A 20,582-nucleotide genomic window follows, 5' to 3' on the forward strand; every position below is an offset into this window, starting at 1 on the left:
GCAAATGGAGACTTAAAGGGATAGTTCACCCAAATACGAAATGTTCGGCAGAATGTTAGCCTGAGTCACCATTCATATGCAAGGTACAATATATTATGTGTAAATCAGATGTTTATTGTAATTGTCATACTGCTATATTGCTTGGAACTACATCCAAAACTTTCACCCACTGTTGCACTTGAGTATATGGTTGAGTGACAATAAAGGCATTTGATTTGATAACTCCACGCCAACAGTGTCTCAATTGTGGCTATATTTATTTCTCCTAAGGAAGTTAGGAGAAGCATCTGAAACAAAGTTGATACTTAAACAAAAAATAACTGAGCAAACAGAAAGGAAAGAGCAACCCTTAAATATAATCATAAGTTATATTTATGTAACTGCTAACCTTGACTCCTGGGCTTTTGTGATGGTTGGGGTCACAGTGAGGGCCACTGCACAAATCCAAAAAGGGAGGGGTAAGAGATTTATGCCCATGGATAGGATTTTAATGGTTGCAGGTTGGCTAGGGGATCGGCCTAAGGTCACAACCACATGAATTACAACTTATGGGTATCAGGAAGAGCGCATTACACTAATTTTCACCTTCATGTACTATTGACGACACCTCAAATTAAATGTTGATAGTTTAATTTTGTAATTAGACAAAGCAGTTCTACCACACCTAAATGATCTTATTCTATTCTATTACAGTAATGCAAAAGAGATCCTCCACAATGTGTGACATTTATGTGGGGAAAAGCTGAAAGATGATTTTCAGCTAGCAATACGTCCTGCTCTCTGCCATCCCTCCCCCGACATTGTCCTAATCTGTCCTTGAACAAGCTGAATTTCATATGGCCTAATACTTATTTTTACTTTAAGCATAATCCTTACTATGACCTCTTTATAATGACTGTTGCTGTTTAACGGTTACTGGTCTTCCAGGAAAAATTATATTACTTAGACTTAGGGCTGCAAAGGTACGTATTTCTGCCCGAACCGAAGGGATACACGGCTTTCGGTATGATACACGCAGTCACATGAATGATTACATATCTTAGCATGCATGAAACCAATATTAAAACAATATATAATGAACAACACAAACCACGTAGAACTAAACTGATAAAGAAATTGCAGAGCAACACGGGACCACACGGAACCAAAACTTTACAACAGATCTTTATGGTACACTACAAACTGTGGATCAGATACATGGATGTGAAGTTTTTACTAACTAGCTTGCTATTTTTCCCAACTGTGATGGAATAAAACAATATAAATATGTCGGATTTAAATAAGCCAGAGATTGAAGAGCCACCTCCGTCTATAAAATCTGTTGTTTGGGACCATTATGGTTTTGCAGTAAACTACAGTAATACTGGGCAATGATGAGTTGTGAACAAGATGAAGGCTCTGTTTCACCAATGTCAGGTGTGCCTCCATGTGTCATAAATCATCCACATGTGTCACTTCAGTTTACGGAAGCAAAGCGTAAACAGCCTGTTCAAGTTAGTCTCGCCTTGGCATTAAGGCAGCCTCTCACTGCAAGCTCAGACAGGGCTAAAGTGACAACAAATGCGATAGCAGTATTTATTGCTGCAGATATGAGAACATATTCAGTCACTAGAACACAGGATTTAAGCATCTGCTTAACGTGCTTGAGCCCCGTTATTAAGTTCCTACAAGAACGCATTTCAGCAATTATGTAGTGCCTGCGCTATATAAACAAGCACACGCTGTAATTGTCCAGCAGTGGACATTGTTTAATTTAATTGGGGAGGTTGTACTTGCTTGTTTTGATAATTGGCATGGTTACATCTCCCCCATCCCCCCTGGAATCTACGCCCTGGAATCTACACCCCTGTGATAGAGTCTTATGCAAGTCTAAGGGAGGATCTGATTGTCATTCTTCTACATTAGACTTCTTGGTTATATTTTCCTTTTGAAAGGAGAGGATTGTTGTCATAATGCAAGACACGTGAAAACAAACCAGGTTTGTGAACATAAACATGATACTAGTGTACATGTGGGTCACATGTTTGGGCAATAACAGTTGTGCTCAAAATAATGTGGCAGCGAGAGTGAAGTTTCCTAATAAACTTTCCTCATAAAGAATCTGGAAAAACATGTGGTGCTTTTTGCTCCGCAGCACTCGGCTTGTCCTTGTGCCAGTCCTCAGTTCCCCTCGTGGCCGGTTGCAACATGTGGGTGGGACTCTCTCCTTAAGAGTTTCCCGCTCTTCCATTCCAATTTAACATTTTCTGAGTTTGTAGTGCTTACCCATGCAAAAGCCACAGACACAATGCTAGGGTGTTGTGGTTAGTTGTCAGGGCGTTGCTATGCAGTTGCTATAGTGTTCTGGGTAGTTGCTAGGTGCTTGCATATTGGCCCAATTCAGAAGAACCCACCCTCAGGTCTCTATAGTATTCTATTACCTTGATGTGATGTATTTCCTTGAAGTGTAAGGCGCTGTTCACACCAAATGTGCCTTTGCATTCATCTGTGTTTTTGTTCTATGTAAACATGAACTTGATGGACATCTTACTGTTTTTTTTTTTTTTTTAGCATCCTCCACAGGGGCACAGCTTTTTTTAGACACCGTGTCAGCATAAAAAGAACTAATAAAAATGCATCTCGAAGTACCTACGTTCTAGTTCTGTTTGGTGTGAACGGCCCCTAGGGAATACCTTCACCCATTTTATCATCTAATAGGCAAAAATCATAAGTCTGATAACTTAAAGGGATAGTTCACCCAAAAATTTGAAGAATTTTAGGCAGAATGACAGCCTCAGTCACCATTCACTTTCACTGAATCTTTTTACCACACAATTAAATTGAATGGTGAATGGTTATTCCGCCTAACATTCCCTTTTGTGTTCCACATAAGTATAAAATTAATATGGGTTTGCAACAACATGAGGGTGAGGAAATTATGACAATTGTCATTTTTTGGTGAACCATTCCTTTAATAGCACACCTCTCCTCAACAGGCCACTCAATTTTAGGTATCGCCCTCAGTACAAACATTACAGGTTTAATGCTTAGGGTTAGAGGTTTGTTCCCAAGTAGCCCAAAATAGGAGTAATAGTAACTGTAGATATTGAATGATTTTGACTCTGTTGAATATTGAATATTCTGGTAGTCTACTTCTTAAAGCTTACCTGCAGAACATCTGAGTTCCCTCCAGGACATAACACTGACCTCCGTTGAGGCAGAAGTTGGGCTTCAGGTCACATGGGGACTTGCAGGTTCCGTTGCTACGGACAAAGCCCTCGCGACACTCCGAGCCATTTACAGAGTCAACCACAATAGGGGGAGCACGGCGTTCCTCGTTTACAGTGGACCCTTTGGTTTGTGTGTTACCAGGGTTGAAGGGCAAACGTGGGCGGAGTGGCTTGGAGGAAGGAGTGGTGGAGAGATCATCATCGTAAGAGTCAGTAGTACTGCTGTAGGAGTAATCCTCCGTAGTGGGCGACACGCTGTCATCATAGGACGTCACGTAGTAGTAGTTGTCCGTAGGCATTGCCCAGGAAGTGGGGTCACGGCCCTGAAGCTCATGGGGGGACAGAGATGGAGGGTCTAGGTTCTTACGACGAGAATCGGAGTCGAAGAAATCTACGGTGACATCCACGGGTGAAGGAGGATGTGTAGGGGGCGGGGTTGTGGGAGATTCATGGTCTTCATGGTCCAGGTCAAACACAGTGGTCTCCATGTCTTCTTTAGCCTGCCAGGGTGGCTGTGTGGGTACATGCTGCATCACATCATCTTTCTCTTGATGTTCCTCTTCCTCTAATAATTTATTAACTGGCTCATGGGATAGCAAGTGGTCAGTCTCGGCAGAGTCAGGACTGATCTCCTGGCCTGTCAAGCTGGTCGTGGCCATCTCATTTGTACCAGGAGTTGGTGAAATGACCTCTTCCAGCATGCCACTGCCTACTTCATCTTCTGTAGGTTTACTTCCGGTTTGAAGAGTCGTGAACTGTGACACCTCTTTCATCTTCTCCTCACCCTCAGTAGACATGGCGGTCACATTAACAGCAATATCAGCCTCAGTCTCATTCCCAACCACAGAGTTTCCTGTTTAAAGAAGCATATTACTGTTAGAACTCAACAAAACATTGACAATTCTTAAATCCTTGCAAACAATAAATAATAACTTTTTTTTAATTATATTTTTCTGTTATTTCGTTCTCTGTGTTAGGTCTCCCAATGTCTTTATAAATCTTCTTTTGTAAGACTTCAGATGAAGTGCTATTCAAAGATGCAGGACTAGGGATTTGGGGTTGAGACCCTGTTTACACCTGGTATTAAGATGCATTTTGGGTGAAAAACCACCTATGAAGGTTGTCTAAAGTGCATGTGACCACTTCACATTTGAGGTGTAAATGCTAATCTTTCAGATCAGCAGCAAAGTACCACCCCTCCATCTGTCAATCAACCAACGGGCTAAGAAAATCAGTTTAAACTTTGCTGGTTGCGCCTGGCTCTAAAAGGAAATAACATTCCGTTCAGAAAATGTGAAAAGTGGATACATACTCAAGCACAAGAACTTCACAGATCTTCTTCAGTGTGTATGATATCAACATGCAAATACACAGATGAGAAGCATGAAAATCTAAAACTCCTTTAATAAGTTAATCAACTACAATAATGGACAATTCTGCAAATTCTGCAAATTATGTTGCGTTTGTGCCTTGATTGAATTTCAGATTAAATTCCCCTTTGACCAGTATACACATAATATATACACATGGGTGATTATTCAACTTTGGGCACTTTTTGTACTATAGATTTCTTGAATATAACAATTTCTAGGAGTGTATGTACATGCATCACAAGAGATTTCTGTAATTATGATTTTTTTTCCTGAATGTTGTGTGGATATCCACCACAGTGTCATTTACAACACATCTCATGTTCTGATGGAATGGAAGGCCTATCGAGCCTATCGAGGTGGGCTGCAGGGAATTTCCAGGGCAGTGTCTGCACCGGGCACTCAGGCTCCTTGGCATCAGAGGGTTGCAGGAAAGAATAGCCACCAGGAACATCATTGAAGCTGTGGAAAAAGCTTCAAAGTGGTTGTGGATCAAGAGGGGGGATCCAAGGTGTAGCGTGCTGCTTGGACACAAGCTGGGGACTGATCATCCCCGGTTGGGTCACCCAGGTGAGGGTGTCTGATGATTAGACACAAAACACCAGATGACCCTGGGTTCATCACTGATGATGTGTCCAAGCGTCATCATCTACATACAGATGGTGTTTCTCTAAACTAGTATAAGTCTGGCCTGGCCAGTGACTTCCAGGAAAGGCTGGATGACAACCACGAAGAGGGTGGTGACGACTGGAGAGACAGTGAACAGCGCGGAGAGACAGCAAACGGGGCAATGAGGGTTAGCACACTGAACTGCAGTTCCCGTGAGGGAGCACCCACACTAAGCTACAGAAAATCCCTTGGAAAGCTACCCCCAGGGGTGCCCAAGAGGGGGGGAGGATGAGCACCCCACACGGACGGATTTTATGGCAAAGATCATGAGCAATGGATTATCGACGACGAGCGTGACCTGTTTATGCGGCAAGATCTGTTAGAACCTGAGAGGTCTGAGGATCCACCAGACCAAGATGGGCTGCACAAGGAGGAAGCAAGTTGAGCAGCGCTCAGAGGCAGTGTGTACCACTGTCCCTGGTGAGACAGAGGAGGCGCAGGACCTGGAGCCACCCCATAGTGTCCAGAACCTCCAAGCTTTGCATGCTTCACCTAGCAGACCATCGGAACATCGCCAGGTTGCATGGCCTGCTGCACACAAGGGGACTGAGTGGTGCCAGTTTGACGAGGATGTTGGTGCTACCCTTGAAGCATCATCAAGTGGGGAAGTGGATCAGCGACTCCAGTTGATGTGCACTTTGATCATCAGCATCAGTGCTGAAAGATTTGGTATTAAACAACCAAAAGCCAGCAGCACACTAGGCCAAACCAGCATAAGATTAAGATCACCCAGCTCAGGAAAGATCTATGGTCTCTAAAGCAGCAGTACAGGAAGGCAAGAGAAGAGGACAGACCAGCCCTCACAGAGCTCCGGAACATCATACGACAGAAGCTTATCTCCCTCCGATGTGCAGAGTGGCATAGGAAAAGCGGCCGGGATAGGGCTCGCAAGCGGACTGCCTTCATAGCAAATGCCTTTGGATTCACTAAACAGCTGCTTTGGCAGAATCGGAGCGGGACCCTCACATGCCCAGAAGAGGAAATCAACCGACACCTCAGTGACACCTACAGTGACAGCAGGAGAGAGGAAGACCTGCCCCTCCTGGAGAGCTAATTACACCACCAGACCCATCCATCCAGTTTAACAACAAAGAGTCCACCCTGGCAGAAGTCCGGGATATAGTCAGAGCGGCGCGGACAAGTTCAGCTCCAGGGCCGAGTGGAGTGCCATACAAAGTATACAAGCATTGCCCGAGACTCCTGCAGAGGCTATGGAGACTCATCAGGGTAGTATGGCAGAGGGGGAAGGTAGCCAAGCAGTGGAGGCATGCAGAAGGTGTTTGGATACCGAAGGAGGAGAAGGCGAGTGACATCATGCAGTTCCGCACCATCTCGCTGCTAAGTGTGGAAGGCAAAGTCTTTTTCAAGATCCTTGCAAACCGGCTTACTGAGTACCTCCTGAGGAATTCCTATATAGACACCGCAGTGCAGAAGGGAGGCATTCCAGGCGTGCCAGGGTGTATAGAGCATACAGGAGTGGTCACCCAGTTGATCCGTGAAGCAAAGGAAAACCTATGCAACCTGTCAGTCCTCTAGCTTGACCTTGCGAATGCTTACGGATCCATTCCGCATAAGCTGGCGACAAAAACCTTGGCAGCATACCATGTCCCAGAGAAGATCCAAGAACTCATTCGGGACTACTACGGCAGCTTCAGTTTGAGATTTACCTCCGGGACAATAACATCGGCATGGCATCGCCTAGAGCAAGGCATCATTACTGTTTGCACCATTTCAGTGGTGTTTTTCGCCCTGGCAATAAATATGCTTGTCAAGTCAGCAGATATGGAATGCAGGGGCCCCTTGTCCAGATCTGGTATTCGCCAACCTCCGATACGAGCGTTCATGGATGATCTGACGGTCACATCAACTTCAGTGACAGGATGCCGCTGGCTCCTTCGCAGGCTGGAGAGGTTCATCACGTGGGCAAGGATGGCCTTCAAGCCAGCCAAATCCAGGTCCTTGGTCCTGAGGAAGGGGATAGTGGTCGATAAGTATCGCTTTCACCTGGAGGGAGTCCTAGTTCCATCAGTGTCTTCAAGGTGGTTATGGATCAAGAGGGGGGATCCATGGTGTAGCGTGCCGCTTGGACACAAGCTGGGGACTGATCATCCCCAGGGTCACCCAGGAGAGGGTGTCTGATGATTAGACCCGAAACACCCGACGACCCAGGGTTCATCACTGATGATGTGTCCAAGCCGCATCATCTACATACAGATGGTGTTTCTCTAAACAAACTGTATTGTGCTTAATAGAATTCCATGGTAAAACGACGGTGATGGAAGTTTTATGGTTTTGGAATAAAATGTCCTATTCTTTAGTCTTGTTAAAGCTAATGTCATAGCTAATATTTTGTGTATCCTAAATACCCCCAATTAAATAATGTTTTCACACTTCTTGCAATTAATAATTTGGCAAAAATTACAGCTTGGGTGGAAATGATGAAATAAAAATACTCTGCTTTCAAGTGATTTTTACCTTGAATTTTCTTTGTTTTCTTCAAACAACACGTATCACATATGTTTTCTCAAGCATGCTCTTCAAGTAACATTTGACACTAACATTTGAATACAAATTTATTAAGGGGTGAAATTGTTTGGTATGGAGGAAATGACGCCACAACTGTGGTGGGATAGTTGTAATAATTGAAAGATTTATAGGACTCATTATCCAATAGTAAACATGGAAAGGGTTATGTTTATTTAACTTTTTATTAGATTATAATTGTTTTAATATTTGTATTTTTATTATGGATATACATAGTTTAATATTAAAATGATGTCTGTGTCTGGGACAAGGCTAAAACAATAAAAGCCTGATAAAAGAATTTAAAAAGTGCTCAAAATAAATGATGATGGCCTGTAAAAATGTTTCAGAGTCAGTTCATATAACAAAAAGAAAAAGTTTAAATCTGTTTGTTTTAATAAAAATGAACCATTGGAACATTTCCCAAAATGTAACAATCACCCCTACTGTATATATTTAAAGTAAATATATATGTATATAGAGTATACCATATACACTTTGACCTAACACACCATTTTTATTTATTTATTTACTTATTTAAAAAAACATTATGAAAACAAGCAAAAACTGCAACTGAACTTGAAAAACATTTTCATTGTATGGAATAGAGCAGCTTTGACATTGTGATTTTGAGACATTTCTAAAATGTTCTTCTAAATACTTCTCAGGCATTTGGACATGCACACAGATACATGAGGAATGAAAACAAAATCAAAACTACTGTGTGCTGTGGCTTCTACTACACAAGAAATTGTATGTATTTGTGGAATGACAAAGGCACATTTTGTGAATAAGTTGTACATGGGCTCAGCCAATGGCGTGTTTTAAAACACAACATCTGAGGTTCTGCTTTCCTGTTCCCCAGAGCAAAAATCTAAGTAAACTAACATGACGGTCTCTTTCTTGAAACAGCCCAGCCTCTGTCTCCAAACATGGCTGTTTTGAGTTGATTCTCATATGCCATTATCTTATGTTTGTTTAGTACTGTATAGTCTGGATATTTTTGTCTCAAGAGAATATCTGTGTTCTTTTGTTAAAACTAAAATCTAATAAAGAAATAAAATGAAAAAAGCCTGAGACACTGTGTGTGACAGTGGAGACAAAGCTCTTTGGCCCAGAGTCGCTCCACTAAAAGCATTCCCAAAAATGGCCAGATGTTCTTGGTCTGGGCTTTATTAGTAAACGTGAATCACTATTGCAATATTTCTGTGACAAATCTGACAAAGATGAATCTGATAAAGCTCCACTGTGATAACAGTTGATGTTAGCAAATCTATAATTTGGCATTCAGATCTCTGCATTGTGTTCAAGATAAATGCACATTTCAAATACAGATTTCAAAAAGCATAAATACACCACACACACGGGGAAAAAATATAGAGAGAGGGGTTTCAAGTGGTTAGTAAGATTGGTCATTTCTATGGCAACAGCAACTCATGTCCCGTCAGAGCAATAAAATTAGGTGAAGAATGTTCACCAATTCCTGCGGATCAAAGTATACTTACTGTAACTAAAGAAACGCCAAAAAAAGAAAGAAAGAAAGAAAGTGGTTTTCTGTTTTTTACTGCATCTTGTCAGCTTAAGGGAGATAAAGATGAACTGAAATGGTCTCTGTAGAATATAAAAACAAATCCATACATATCAAAGTTCTTTCCATTAACACAAATATCTTTAGCATCTGAAAAGTGCACTGAGCAAAAAAATGCATGTCATGTTGATTTTAATGTCATAAATGTGATGACTAACACAGACCAACACAGGAAGTCATCACCAATCTGTCAGAGAGGGACTAAATAGAAACCAAATGTGTAATTAAAAAGTATGATACATTTATGCAATCGAAGAAAGTATTTTCACACCAGTAGCACATCGATCAATGCTAAGTAATGAAGCTCTCAATTGAGTAATCTAATTAGTGTATCTGATAAATTGCATAATTGTGTTTTAGAGTGACTCATGTAGAAAACAGGTGATAGGAATCCAATCTGTGGTGTGGAAGTCCTGAATTTGATAAGACAGAAAGGTAATGCACAACAACTTTCAACCATTAGCAAACCTGTGTCATTGATACTTGCCCGTAACCTAATTAGAACCAGGATTTTTGTAACTGTACGCTTTCACATAGAGACACATCTCAACAAGCAGGAACGACCAAGCCAGAGACCAATCAGTCAAAACTATTTGTACAGTGAAAAACACATTTGACACCAATTGGAACTCTGGCTTTGTAGATAGTGTGGGTTAAATAGCCAGATCTGGGTCAGAACTTTACAGCCACAGTATTATCCAAGATCTCCTGCCATACGATTTAATGCATCTCCCAGACAGGATGCATACAGAAGTGCAGAACTGGGAGCCCCAGGCAGAGTGCAGTCTGAGCAGACACAAAAGGGTCCTTGTGTTCCCCCCTTTTCTCTCGTATGGTCAATTCTTGTTACATAATACTCAGTTACCCTTTTTTTCCTCAGACACCCTCAATAAGGCCCTACAGGGGAGGAGGTAATTTGGGAGCATGTTCCAGAGTTTGGGGATTGTTTTTTGGTGGCTAGTATAGGAGGAATAATGGCCATTGGTCGTAATTGCATGAATCTGGGGGAAATGCCAAACTCTTTGTGTAGCTCTGCAGATAGTGAAGGGAGGACAGCGATGAGCAGTGACAGTTTGTCTGTACCTCAGATGGTTTTCTGATGGCAGACTGCCCGGGCAAAATCTGTGAACTCAGAAACTCTGGGAACTCAATGTGAAGTCCACTATTAGATGATTACATCTTTTTTTTTTTCAGTATCATGTTTTGATTAGAGGGCATGTCCAACAACATTTTCAATTCATAAAAGTCACCATAATATAGCATTCACAAGCATTTTATGTTCACAATGTGATGTATTTCGACGTCGGAAAAGACTCAAGAGTAATTTGTTGTTGAATCAGGTTACACTGGTTGCGCTGTATGTTTTGTGCTGTAGATTAAAAAAAAAAAGTTTCACGAGTAATTCGTTCAGAATCAGATTACACTGGTCATGCTGTATGTTTAGCAAAAAAGCTCATAAGAGTAGGGATATCAAAAGTGCCGGTATAAGTTTAGATATATGTTTAATTCATTTGAACTGATAATGCTTAATGTGACATCGTCAAATATAAATAAAAAAATCTTTGTCTTCTTTTGTTCTTGTAACAGTATATAGACCAACAGGGCCATATTCTGAATTCCTTTGAGAATTTACTGATTGTCTGTCAGATCTTGTGGTTGCTGTTGAGCTTTAATCATTGGTGACTTCAACATACACATATAACGAATATGATACACTGGGATTAGTATTTATCTATATTCTCAGCTCTGTTGGGGTTGGACAAAATGTGACAGGTCCAACCCGTTGCCAAAATCATACACTAGATCTAATTTGTTATATGGAATTGATGTTGATAATATAGAAATTCTGTCGCAAAGCAATGACATCTCAGATCATTACCTCGTCTCTTGTAAGCTGCGATTAGCAAAGGTAAATCAATCTACGCAACGTTATCTTTTAGGTAGAACTATTCTTTCAACTACTAAAGATAGCTTCACTAATAATCTTCCAGACTTATCTCAAACACTCAGTATGCCAAAAGGTTCAGAAGAACTTGATGTTGTCACAGAAAATATGGATACAGTCTTCTCTAGCACTCTAGATAGATTAAAATTAAATTATAGAAAGTTAAACAGAAAAATCCTGCACCATGGTATAATGATCAAACTCATGCTCTCAAGAGAGCAGCTCAAAAAATGGAGCGTAAGCGGAAAAATACAAAATGAGACGTATTTTGCGGTGTATGGAAGGATAGCGTCTCTAACTACAGACAGGCTCTAAAAACTGCCAGGTCAGCATCTTGAGCAAACTTATTGAAAATAACCACAACAATCCTAGGTGTTTGTTCAGTCCTGTGGCTAAATTGGTTAGGAATTTTTTTTTATATTGAACCAGATATTCCATCGCAGCAATAGTAATGACTTTATGAATTTCTTTACTGATAAAATCGAAATCATCAGATATGAAATCGGGGCAGAAATTTCACTGGTATCGGTAATGACTACTGAAATTTTGGTATTGTCACAACACTACAGTCATTAGATGGGGAATCAAACTACGCTGGTCATGCTCTGAAGATGAAGTTCTTAATAAGAACCGGTTCTCGGTTCCCAATGATTGGAGGAGAGAGATTGAAAAATAAGAAGGCTTGGTGTCATCAGCTGAAAAGGGAAATTGTTTCAGAGGCAGAGCATGTTATTATATATATTACATATGAAAGATAACAGAGACATTTTTCTTGGAAATAACATGCACCACTAATACAAAAAGACCAGTAACATGTAGCCTGTTTAAGAGAGGAAATTGGGGTAGAATTTTTATTTCACATTGACTTGAAACAAAATGATGCAATCACCTTCGGTTTACAGAGAAAATGATGTATTGAATCCAATAATGCACAAAGAATGTTAACAGAGAACACACTGCTGGTCTGAGACAGACATGATATCCATGTTAATGAGGACCAGCTGCTGATGTCCATGAGTTCATGCCTAAATGATTGATTATCTGATCAACAATCAATGAAATAAGTCCTAATTGCTTCCTCTCTCCAGAACTTAAACAAATTGTAAGTATATGTGTGAATTATAAAAACGAGGGATTCAGAGTAAATTGATTGCAATAAAATGTAGACCAATGCAGGGAAAAATAAACTAATCTCTTTCTCAACACAATAATGACCCGTTTCCATCTGTTAAACTTTGAAAACGAGAGGAAAGCTAAAATATATTATCTGTATTCTCAGCCTGATTATAGCAAAAGCCTTTAGCTAGACACAAGATTAAAGGGAAATTTTGAATACCGTATATCCCTGACAACCTAACACTCCATGGAATAGTTTACCTGGGCTAATTATGCAGGAGTTAACAAACAGATCTTTTGACCTTGGGATATAATCAGACAGCTGCCACTAGACGTCTCTATACCTCCCCAAGCATAAATCTTTCAATTTCTGTACTCAACAGGTGGTGGGATGAAAAAGGGATGTGTTGCCATGGCAACCAGTTTTCCCTTACTGTGCAGAGTGAATGCAACAGTGGAGCTTGAATGTGTTGTGCAAGAAAAAAAAGCATCATTACAAATGCATACACTCACACTGAACACATAGAAACTAAAGATTTGTTTCTAAGCCTTCAACAAAAAAACTATGATATTTAATCCATACACACCTGCTTGATATTCAAGCATCTTCGCAACCACTGATGTTCTATTAAAAGCCTATTTGCCATTGTTATACTTTGACAAGCTAACGTTTTGAAGCTGTAAATTGTTGTTTTTGAGTATATTACACCTGACACTACCACTATAGCCAATAAATCCATCAAAGCTGTGATTTCATGACAAAAATGCAATATGTTAACAAGACCTGACCATATTTATTTTAGACAACATGTCATTTAAGTAATTGCATAAATGATATCATATCCTTGAAACAATTAACCACAGCCCTTAAAATTGTCAGATTGGGCAATGTTGCGTTGACATTTATTTCTAAAACTGTATGCCTCTGTAATTTGAGAATATAGCACATTGCGACTGGTGGAAAACATTTGTAAGGATTATGAGCATAGGCGAAGCAATGATGGCACACCCCAGACGTCATTGCCTCTATCGAATGAGGGTTGAAGTGTTGTAGGACAAAGCATCTTGCAGATATTCACCTCTGCATCTCAAAGGGATTGAGATCAGAATCCACTTACTTAAAATGTAAGCCTTCATTGCTTTAGACTGACACCCAGTAACAAATGGCACATACATAGTTTAAACTGCTATTAATCATATATTGGTCAATTTATCCAACACCAAGTGTAAAAGTATTAGTTGAGATCTGAGCAACCTCTGTAAAATGTAGATCATTTGACATAATGGACAAACAAGATACCATTATCAAAAGCTTCAACATTAAGGTTTGATGTGTAAGAAGTGGCAGGCAACACCTTTTCTTCTTCACCAGCAGCTGAATTCACCCAGCTCGGAAGAAACCAAATGTGTGTCCGCTGGACTCTTGAGACAATAAAAGGGCAATTCAGCAAATACTGAACGTAATACATTAGTAAATCAATTACTGGGATCAAATCAAATTTAAACAGGTTACACAGCACCAATTATGACCTCAGGGATTGAAAATGCTGCCTTTACTGGCTAATGGTACACTTCCCCTACTTACATCACAATTTTCATGTAAAAAGTAAATCATGAGCTCTTTTTTAAAGCATGGCTATAATTTCTTCGACATATTCCTTTTCGGTTACATAGCGGGTCTGAACGAACAATAAAAACCAAAAGCAGGTAGGAGAATGAATCTGACAAAGGGCATGATCACCGGTGACATCATCTTCACCTGGCTGGTACCATACTGGTCGCCATCACACCAGCTTTAACAAAGGTGTGTACAACTGGGGCACCATTGAGTAAAACATGCAATAAATATGTAAAAAATGGACCTGTACAAAGGTTGATTGCCATGGTCATTCTTTTCTCCCATGCAATTGATTGATTTTGCATAAAGGATTGCAAGAACACTTTCCCCTGTCTTGTTGCTGGGCAGCGAAATGCAGAAATTGAGCATCCAACTGGATGAACAATAGATTACCCTCTATGCATTTCGGTTTGATACGATTAATGGAAACGACCTGAGTAATTACCCAGATAAAGAGAGGACCAAAATGAGATCATCACTTGGGATGAGGGATCTATCGGAATTTTAAACACACCAGTACTCGTGGAAACAGTCGCTTCCCATTGGGTTGGTCCTCCATTCTTCCCTGGATATCTTGGGAAAAGGGGAATAACACAATGAAGTTAAAAACCTAAGCGGCTGGCCATCACAACAATAAAGTCATTCTTTTTTCCGTGCGTAAAATCAAAACACGATGATAAAGAGTGTGTTTTGCAACCAGAGTCGTGCTGTGCAAGAATGTGCGAGAATAAATTATTCGGTGCCGTAATCCTGCCTTTGTGTGCCTCCATCACAGTAATCACAGCACAGTAACTCTGCACATGCCTTACTACTACTAGCTACTACGACTGCATTGGGGACCAGAGAACACAGACATTTGCACATGACATTACGGTCAATATCTCAATGGGAAATTCTATTCTATTGCTATAAATGTTTTCTTTCTGCGAGGTTTTCCTCTCCTTTCATTGTGGGTTTATTAATGGAGATGTAAATATTTGGACGGATCCCCAAATATCCCAGTTCGACATTTAACCTACATTTCCACGGCGCTGGTCCAAAGCACATCAGCACCAGGCGCGCGCAGTCATGATTCCAGCGCACGCAGCATAACCAGCAGCGGCTTCACTACTGACATTCTCATTTTGCAAAGCTGTTCTTTCATGTCACCTCGTTTTTGAAAGCATGTTTTAATTTGCAAGTTTGAAGTAAATTCTTACCATGTGCACACACCGGTATCAAGAAGACAACCAGAAGGACAGAGAGCATCAGTGCGCTCCAGCATCCTGAACAGAACCTCATCTCTTTTCGGCTCATGCTTGCATGTAACAGTCAGAAATGTACCTGGAAAAATGCTATAACTCCTTAATAAAACTATTTATTTCAAGATGAGAAATAAATCCCAGATGTGTCCTCTTGTCCAGTCTGTTATATCGTATATCCTCTACGCGTCTCCATGTCCACCTATCAGTGAGAAATCTTCTCGTATTTGTTTATTTCGCCTGTCAGTTTTTTTATTTAACGCGATGGATTTATTTTTCCCTTTATGGTCCCATTGCCACAGACCATGTGCAAGTCGGTTATCTCACTGAAAGATGGACAGACGCGCGGTCAGTGCCGAATTAACCGGGTTCTGGAACCAAACCGACGCGCGTCCACTTGGAGAGTATGAATCGCTTCCCGGGCTGAGAAATGCGATTCTACTCGTTCTCACACAGTCTGTGAGGGAAAATGATTTCGGCTCCGACTGTCTCCCCACCCCCTCTTCTCCCCAACCCATCCCCAAATTCTAATTCCTTTCAATAACATTCAACTACTGACAAACAGCCTTTCAAAGCACAGGCTCGCCTTTGCTTTGCTCGTCCAAAGGGTTTTATTTTGGATAGCTAAAGTTGATGTGATGTGGACTGAATTGGCATAGTTTCTCAGATTCATTGCATATTTCAGTATATATGTTAATGCATAGGCTATTAAATACATGCACACACTAATTAAATATTATAAATTAACTAATAATACATATTATAAAAATATTTTAATACATTTAAATTATATTAAATTAATCATATTTTCATATTTATTTCATATATAAGCATATGTGATAAAATGTTAAATATATAAACAAAATAATTAATGAAATAACAAAATAATAATGTACACGATAAATAATATTTTAATCTATTAAAATTGTATTAAATCAAATTTAGATTAATTTCAAATACCAACATATATAATAAATAAAAGCGATAATTAAATATATTTTGGTATATATATTTCTTAAATAGATGCTGTATACACTATAAATGTATTTTTATCTGTTTAAATTGTATTAATTACATTTCATATTCATTTAATATACCAGCATATATGTTAATATGCTAAGGCTAATTAGTATATTAACAACTTCATTAATAATGCATTAACATGCCTAGTATATATTCTAGGCATATATACAGTATATACACATACACATATACACTCACCTAAAGGATTATTAGGAACACCATACTAATACTGTGTTTGACCCCCTTTCGCCTTCAGAACTGCCTTAATTCTACGTGGCATTGATTCAACAAGGTGCTGAAAGCATTCTTTGGAAATGTTGGCCCATATTGATAGGATAGCATCTTGCAGTTGATGGAGATTTGTGGGATGCACATCCAGGGCACGAAGCTCCTGTTCCACCACATCCCAAAGATGCTCTATTGGGTTGAGATTTGGTGACTGTGGGGGCCATTTTAGTACAGTGAACTCATTGTCATGTTCAAGAAACCAATTTGAAATGATTCAAGCTTTGTGACATGGTGCATTATCCTGCTGGAAGTAGCCATCAGAGGATGGGTACATGGTGGCCATAAAGGGATGGACATGGTCAAAAACAATGCTCAGGTAGGCCGTGGCATTTAAACGATGCCCAATTGGCACTAAGGGGCCTAAAGTGTGCCAAGAAAACATCCCCCACACCATTACACCACCACCACCAGCCTGCACAGTGGTAACAAGGCATGATGGATCCATGTTCTCATTCTGTTTATGCCAAATTCTGACTCTACCATCTGAATGTCTCAACAGAAATCGAGACTCATCAGACCAGGCAACATTTTTCCAGTCTTCAACTGTCCAATTTTGGTGAGCTCTTGCAAATTGTAGCCTCTTTTTCCTCTTTGTAGTGGAGATGAGTGGTACCCGGTGGGGTCTTCTGCTGTTGTAGCCCATCCGCCTCAAGGCTGTGCGTGTTGTGGCTTCACAAATGCTTTGCTGCATACCTCGGATGTAACGAGTGGTTATTTCAGGCAAAGTTGCTCTTCTATCAGCTTGAATCAGTCGGCCCATTCTCCTCTGACCTCTAGCATCAACAAGGCATTTTCGCCCACAGGACTGCCGCATACTGGATGTTTTTCCCTTTTCACACCATTCTTTGTAAACCCTAGAAACGGTTGTGCGTGAAAATCCCAGTAACTGAGCAGATTGTGAAATACTCAGACCGCCCGCCTGGCACCAACAACCATGCCACGCTCAAAATTGCTTAAATCACCTTTCTTTCCCATTCTGACATTCAGTTTGGAGTTCAGGAGATTGTCTTGACCAGGACCACACCCCTAAATGCATTGAAGCAACTGCCATGTGATTGGTTGATTAGATAATTGCATTAATGAGAAATTGAACAGGTGTTCCTAATAATCCTTTAGGTGAGTGTATATATATATATATATATATATATATATATATATATATATATATATATATATATATATATATATATATATATATATATATATAAATAAATAATCAATAATCAGTTTAAATTATATTACATTAAAAAAATTTAGGCTTCCCCACCCCAATTAGAATGTTGTTTATTTACTGATAAATTGTAACATAATTTGAAATGGGGAAGTGAATTGCAACATCTGCCTATATATAAAGCTACAGCACAAAACTGAAAATCATGTAGGCCAGTGGGTGCCAATGGACATTTTCCTGCATCTTTCCTAACCTGTTAACATGATTATACAAGTAACAACGTCTAATAAAAGCAGATAAGAGGGCAAGAAGAGATACATCTTGATTTCAAGGCAGAGATATGGTCAAGATTGTTTACGGGTTTCGGTTTAAGATGAGGAGAATGGGACAATAAAGCCAAAGTAGGCCCAGAAGGCTGAAGATACACTCCCCTGGTGGTGGTGATGAATGCAGGAGGGCTGCAGGTGTCAGTGGGGGTTGGCAGAACTCTTCCACAGAGCACCACTGAGAAAGTCAAGGACGGCAACAGGCTGTTTACCAGTGGCTTGTGTTTGTGTTCTATGTGTGGGCTTGTGTTAAGAGTGTTCACACCAGCAAAAAGGAACAACAAAAAAATTATAGCATCATAAAGCAAAAATACATTACCTGCCCTTCAGTCCACATAATGTGACTAATTACAAGTTTGATGAAGCAGAGGTATTTAAAAAACCCTGCAATTGCCATTCAGATTTGAGATTAGATTAATTTGAAGCTTGAAACATGTAACCGAAACAAGTGAATCATGACTCTGTAGTGGTTCTCAGAGGTTAAAAAGGCTCATAAATTGGCCAAATCAGGGTTTGCTTTACATTTACATTTATGCATTTGGCAGACGCTTTTATCCAAAGCGACTTACAGAGCCCTTATTACAGGGACAATCCCCCCCGGAGCAACCTGGAGAAGGACACAATGGTGGTGGCTGTGGGGATCGAACCAGCGACCTTCTGATTAACAGTCATGTGCTTTAGCCCACTACACCACCACCACTTTAAATCTACTCATATTAACAGTGACTGTAAAGTTTAAGGTATACAATTATGGGTATAGTAAATATACCATTACATCCATATAAAAACCATTGTGTCCATGAGTCCTCACTAAAATAGTAAAACAAAGAGTAGCCTTGAGAAGTTGTCACATCCCCAGTGGAACCAAACCAACATTTAATTGTACTGAGAAATGTATCTGTCCTATGCTTTACAAATTGACATGGACACCTAAACTAGGCATATACATCTATTTTGCTTTGAGCATTTGAGTATGCAACACTTATTCGGGGCAGACTGGAATTTTCTTGGTCAGTCACATCACACATTTAAAGAACATTTTTTTTTAAAAATCAGCTGCTAGTTTTACCGGGTGACTTTGCATTCTTCATTCGTTTTTTCCCCCTTCCTGTGTCTGCACCTACAGGGTTCATACACCATATTACTGCATAAATATTGCAAACAGAATAAAGGATTTTTCTCTGTTCATTTGACAGTTATATTAATATGACATACATGGTTTAATAATGTGAGACACAAGAAAAATACAATTTAATATAATATATAAGGTAATTATGAAGGATTAATCACTTGAATGATACACAACATACTGCACATTGTACAATATATTATTCTTAACATTCTTAGATGATCACATCATGTATGCATCTTTTGCAGTTATATGAGGAAGTACCAAATCATTGATATTCTCCAACCATGGACTCATTAACCTCGTCTCTACCACGCCTACTTCTCCCCCTCCTACTCGTTCCCACACTGCTCTCTGAGTGCAAGATTTGGTTAAGTGCCAACAGGCTCAGCTTCAAAGAAACTGTACAAGTGAGGAGCCAGTATACTGTGGACCTCCAACCAGTGCTTTTACATTTATCCTTCAATGCACATAATGTGACAAATTACAAGTTTGATGAAGCAGAGGTATTTAAAAAACCTTGCAAATGCCATTCAGATTTTAGATTGGATTCATTTGAAATATACTGAACAACCATACAAATTTCGCAAAGTTGCTTGTGGAAAATAGTTCAAAGTATAGTTCACCCCAAAATGTAAATGAATACACAAAAAAAATCTATGCCATTTCATTGCCATTGTATTGAATAGGCAGACTGGGATAGTCATACATACATAAACAGTATTTAATATTTTAATGTTTGTGTTTATGCTACCAGCTACACACAGTCTATTTGGATTTGATGATCCAGTATTGACTTGGCAAAGTCTAAAAGCAGTGGAGAACAGGGCCCCTTGATGGGCACTGCTGGCAAGCCGCCTTCTCCTTCTCTCTTTCGTTCTTTGAAAGCTAAAAAACCCAACTGAGAAGACACACGACCACACAACGTATCACACCACACCGGACAGCAATGTCTGTCAGGTATATATCAGATGTGTCACTTTGTCCTTGAAGCTCAAACCTTCACACACATAAACATATGCCTTCAAAAAAATTCAACACTGGACTTGCAATATGCTTAACATCTGCAATTAACATCTTTTTTAACCCCTGTTCCCCTGAGCTCTGATTAGCTACCACTCTTTATGTTCCGACCCACTAAGATTGTTTATAAATCTCTCATATTGCATATATTATCACAACACCTTGCATTAGATCTTTTTTAGTAACAATGGCAGATTTTGTACTCCTTATTTAATTTATTTTTTAAATGTATGTTTTTATTGATAGAAGGATTAATTCAACTGAGCCTAACTGGGACACTCCTTGCAAAAAAATAAATAAATAAAAAATAAAAATAAATAAATAAAAAATAAAAATACATATA

At 39.7% G+C, this 20,582-nt stretch overlaps 1 protein-coding gene across 8 annotated transcripts in view; it reads right to left on the minus strand.

Annotated features, from left to right (window-relative positions):
- Nucleotides 1-15,758, minus strand: part of cspg5a (chondroitin sulfate proteoglycan 5a) — a 39,409-nt gene extending 23,651 nt beyond the window's left edge. For all 8 annotated transcript variants that reach the window (XM_052146943.1, XM_052146941.1, XM_052146938.1 and 5 more), the window contains exons 1-2: nucleotides 15,238-15,758; nucleotides 3,147-4,062 (exon numbers count right to left, since the gene is read on the minus strand). In XM_052146943.1, the coding sequence (XP_052002903.1) occupies nucleotides 3,147-4,062; nucleotides 15,238-15,334 (1,013 nt within the window). In that variant the 5' untranslated portion in view covers nucleotides 15,335-15,758. The remainder of the gene's footprint in view (nucleotides 1-3,146; nucleotides 4,063-15,237) is intronic.
- Nucleotides 15,759-20,582: the final 4,824 nt, after the last annotated feature.

This window comes from Xyrauchen texanus, chromosome 17 (assembly GCF_025860055.1).
Source record: "Xyrauchen texanus isolate HMW12.3.18 chromosome 17, RBS_HiC_50CHRs, whole genome shotgun sequence".
Taxonomy (NCBI): Eukaryota; Metazoa; Chordata; class Actinopteri; order Cypriniformes; family Catostomidae; genus Xyrauchen; species Xyrauchen texanus.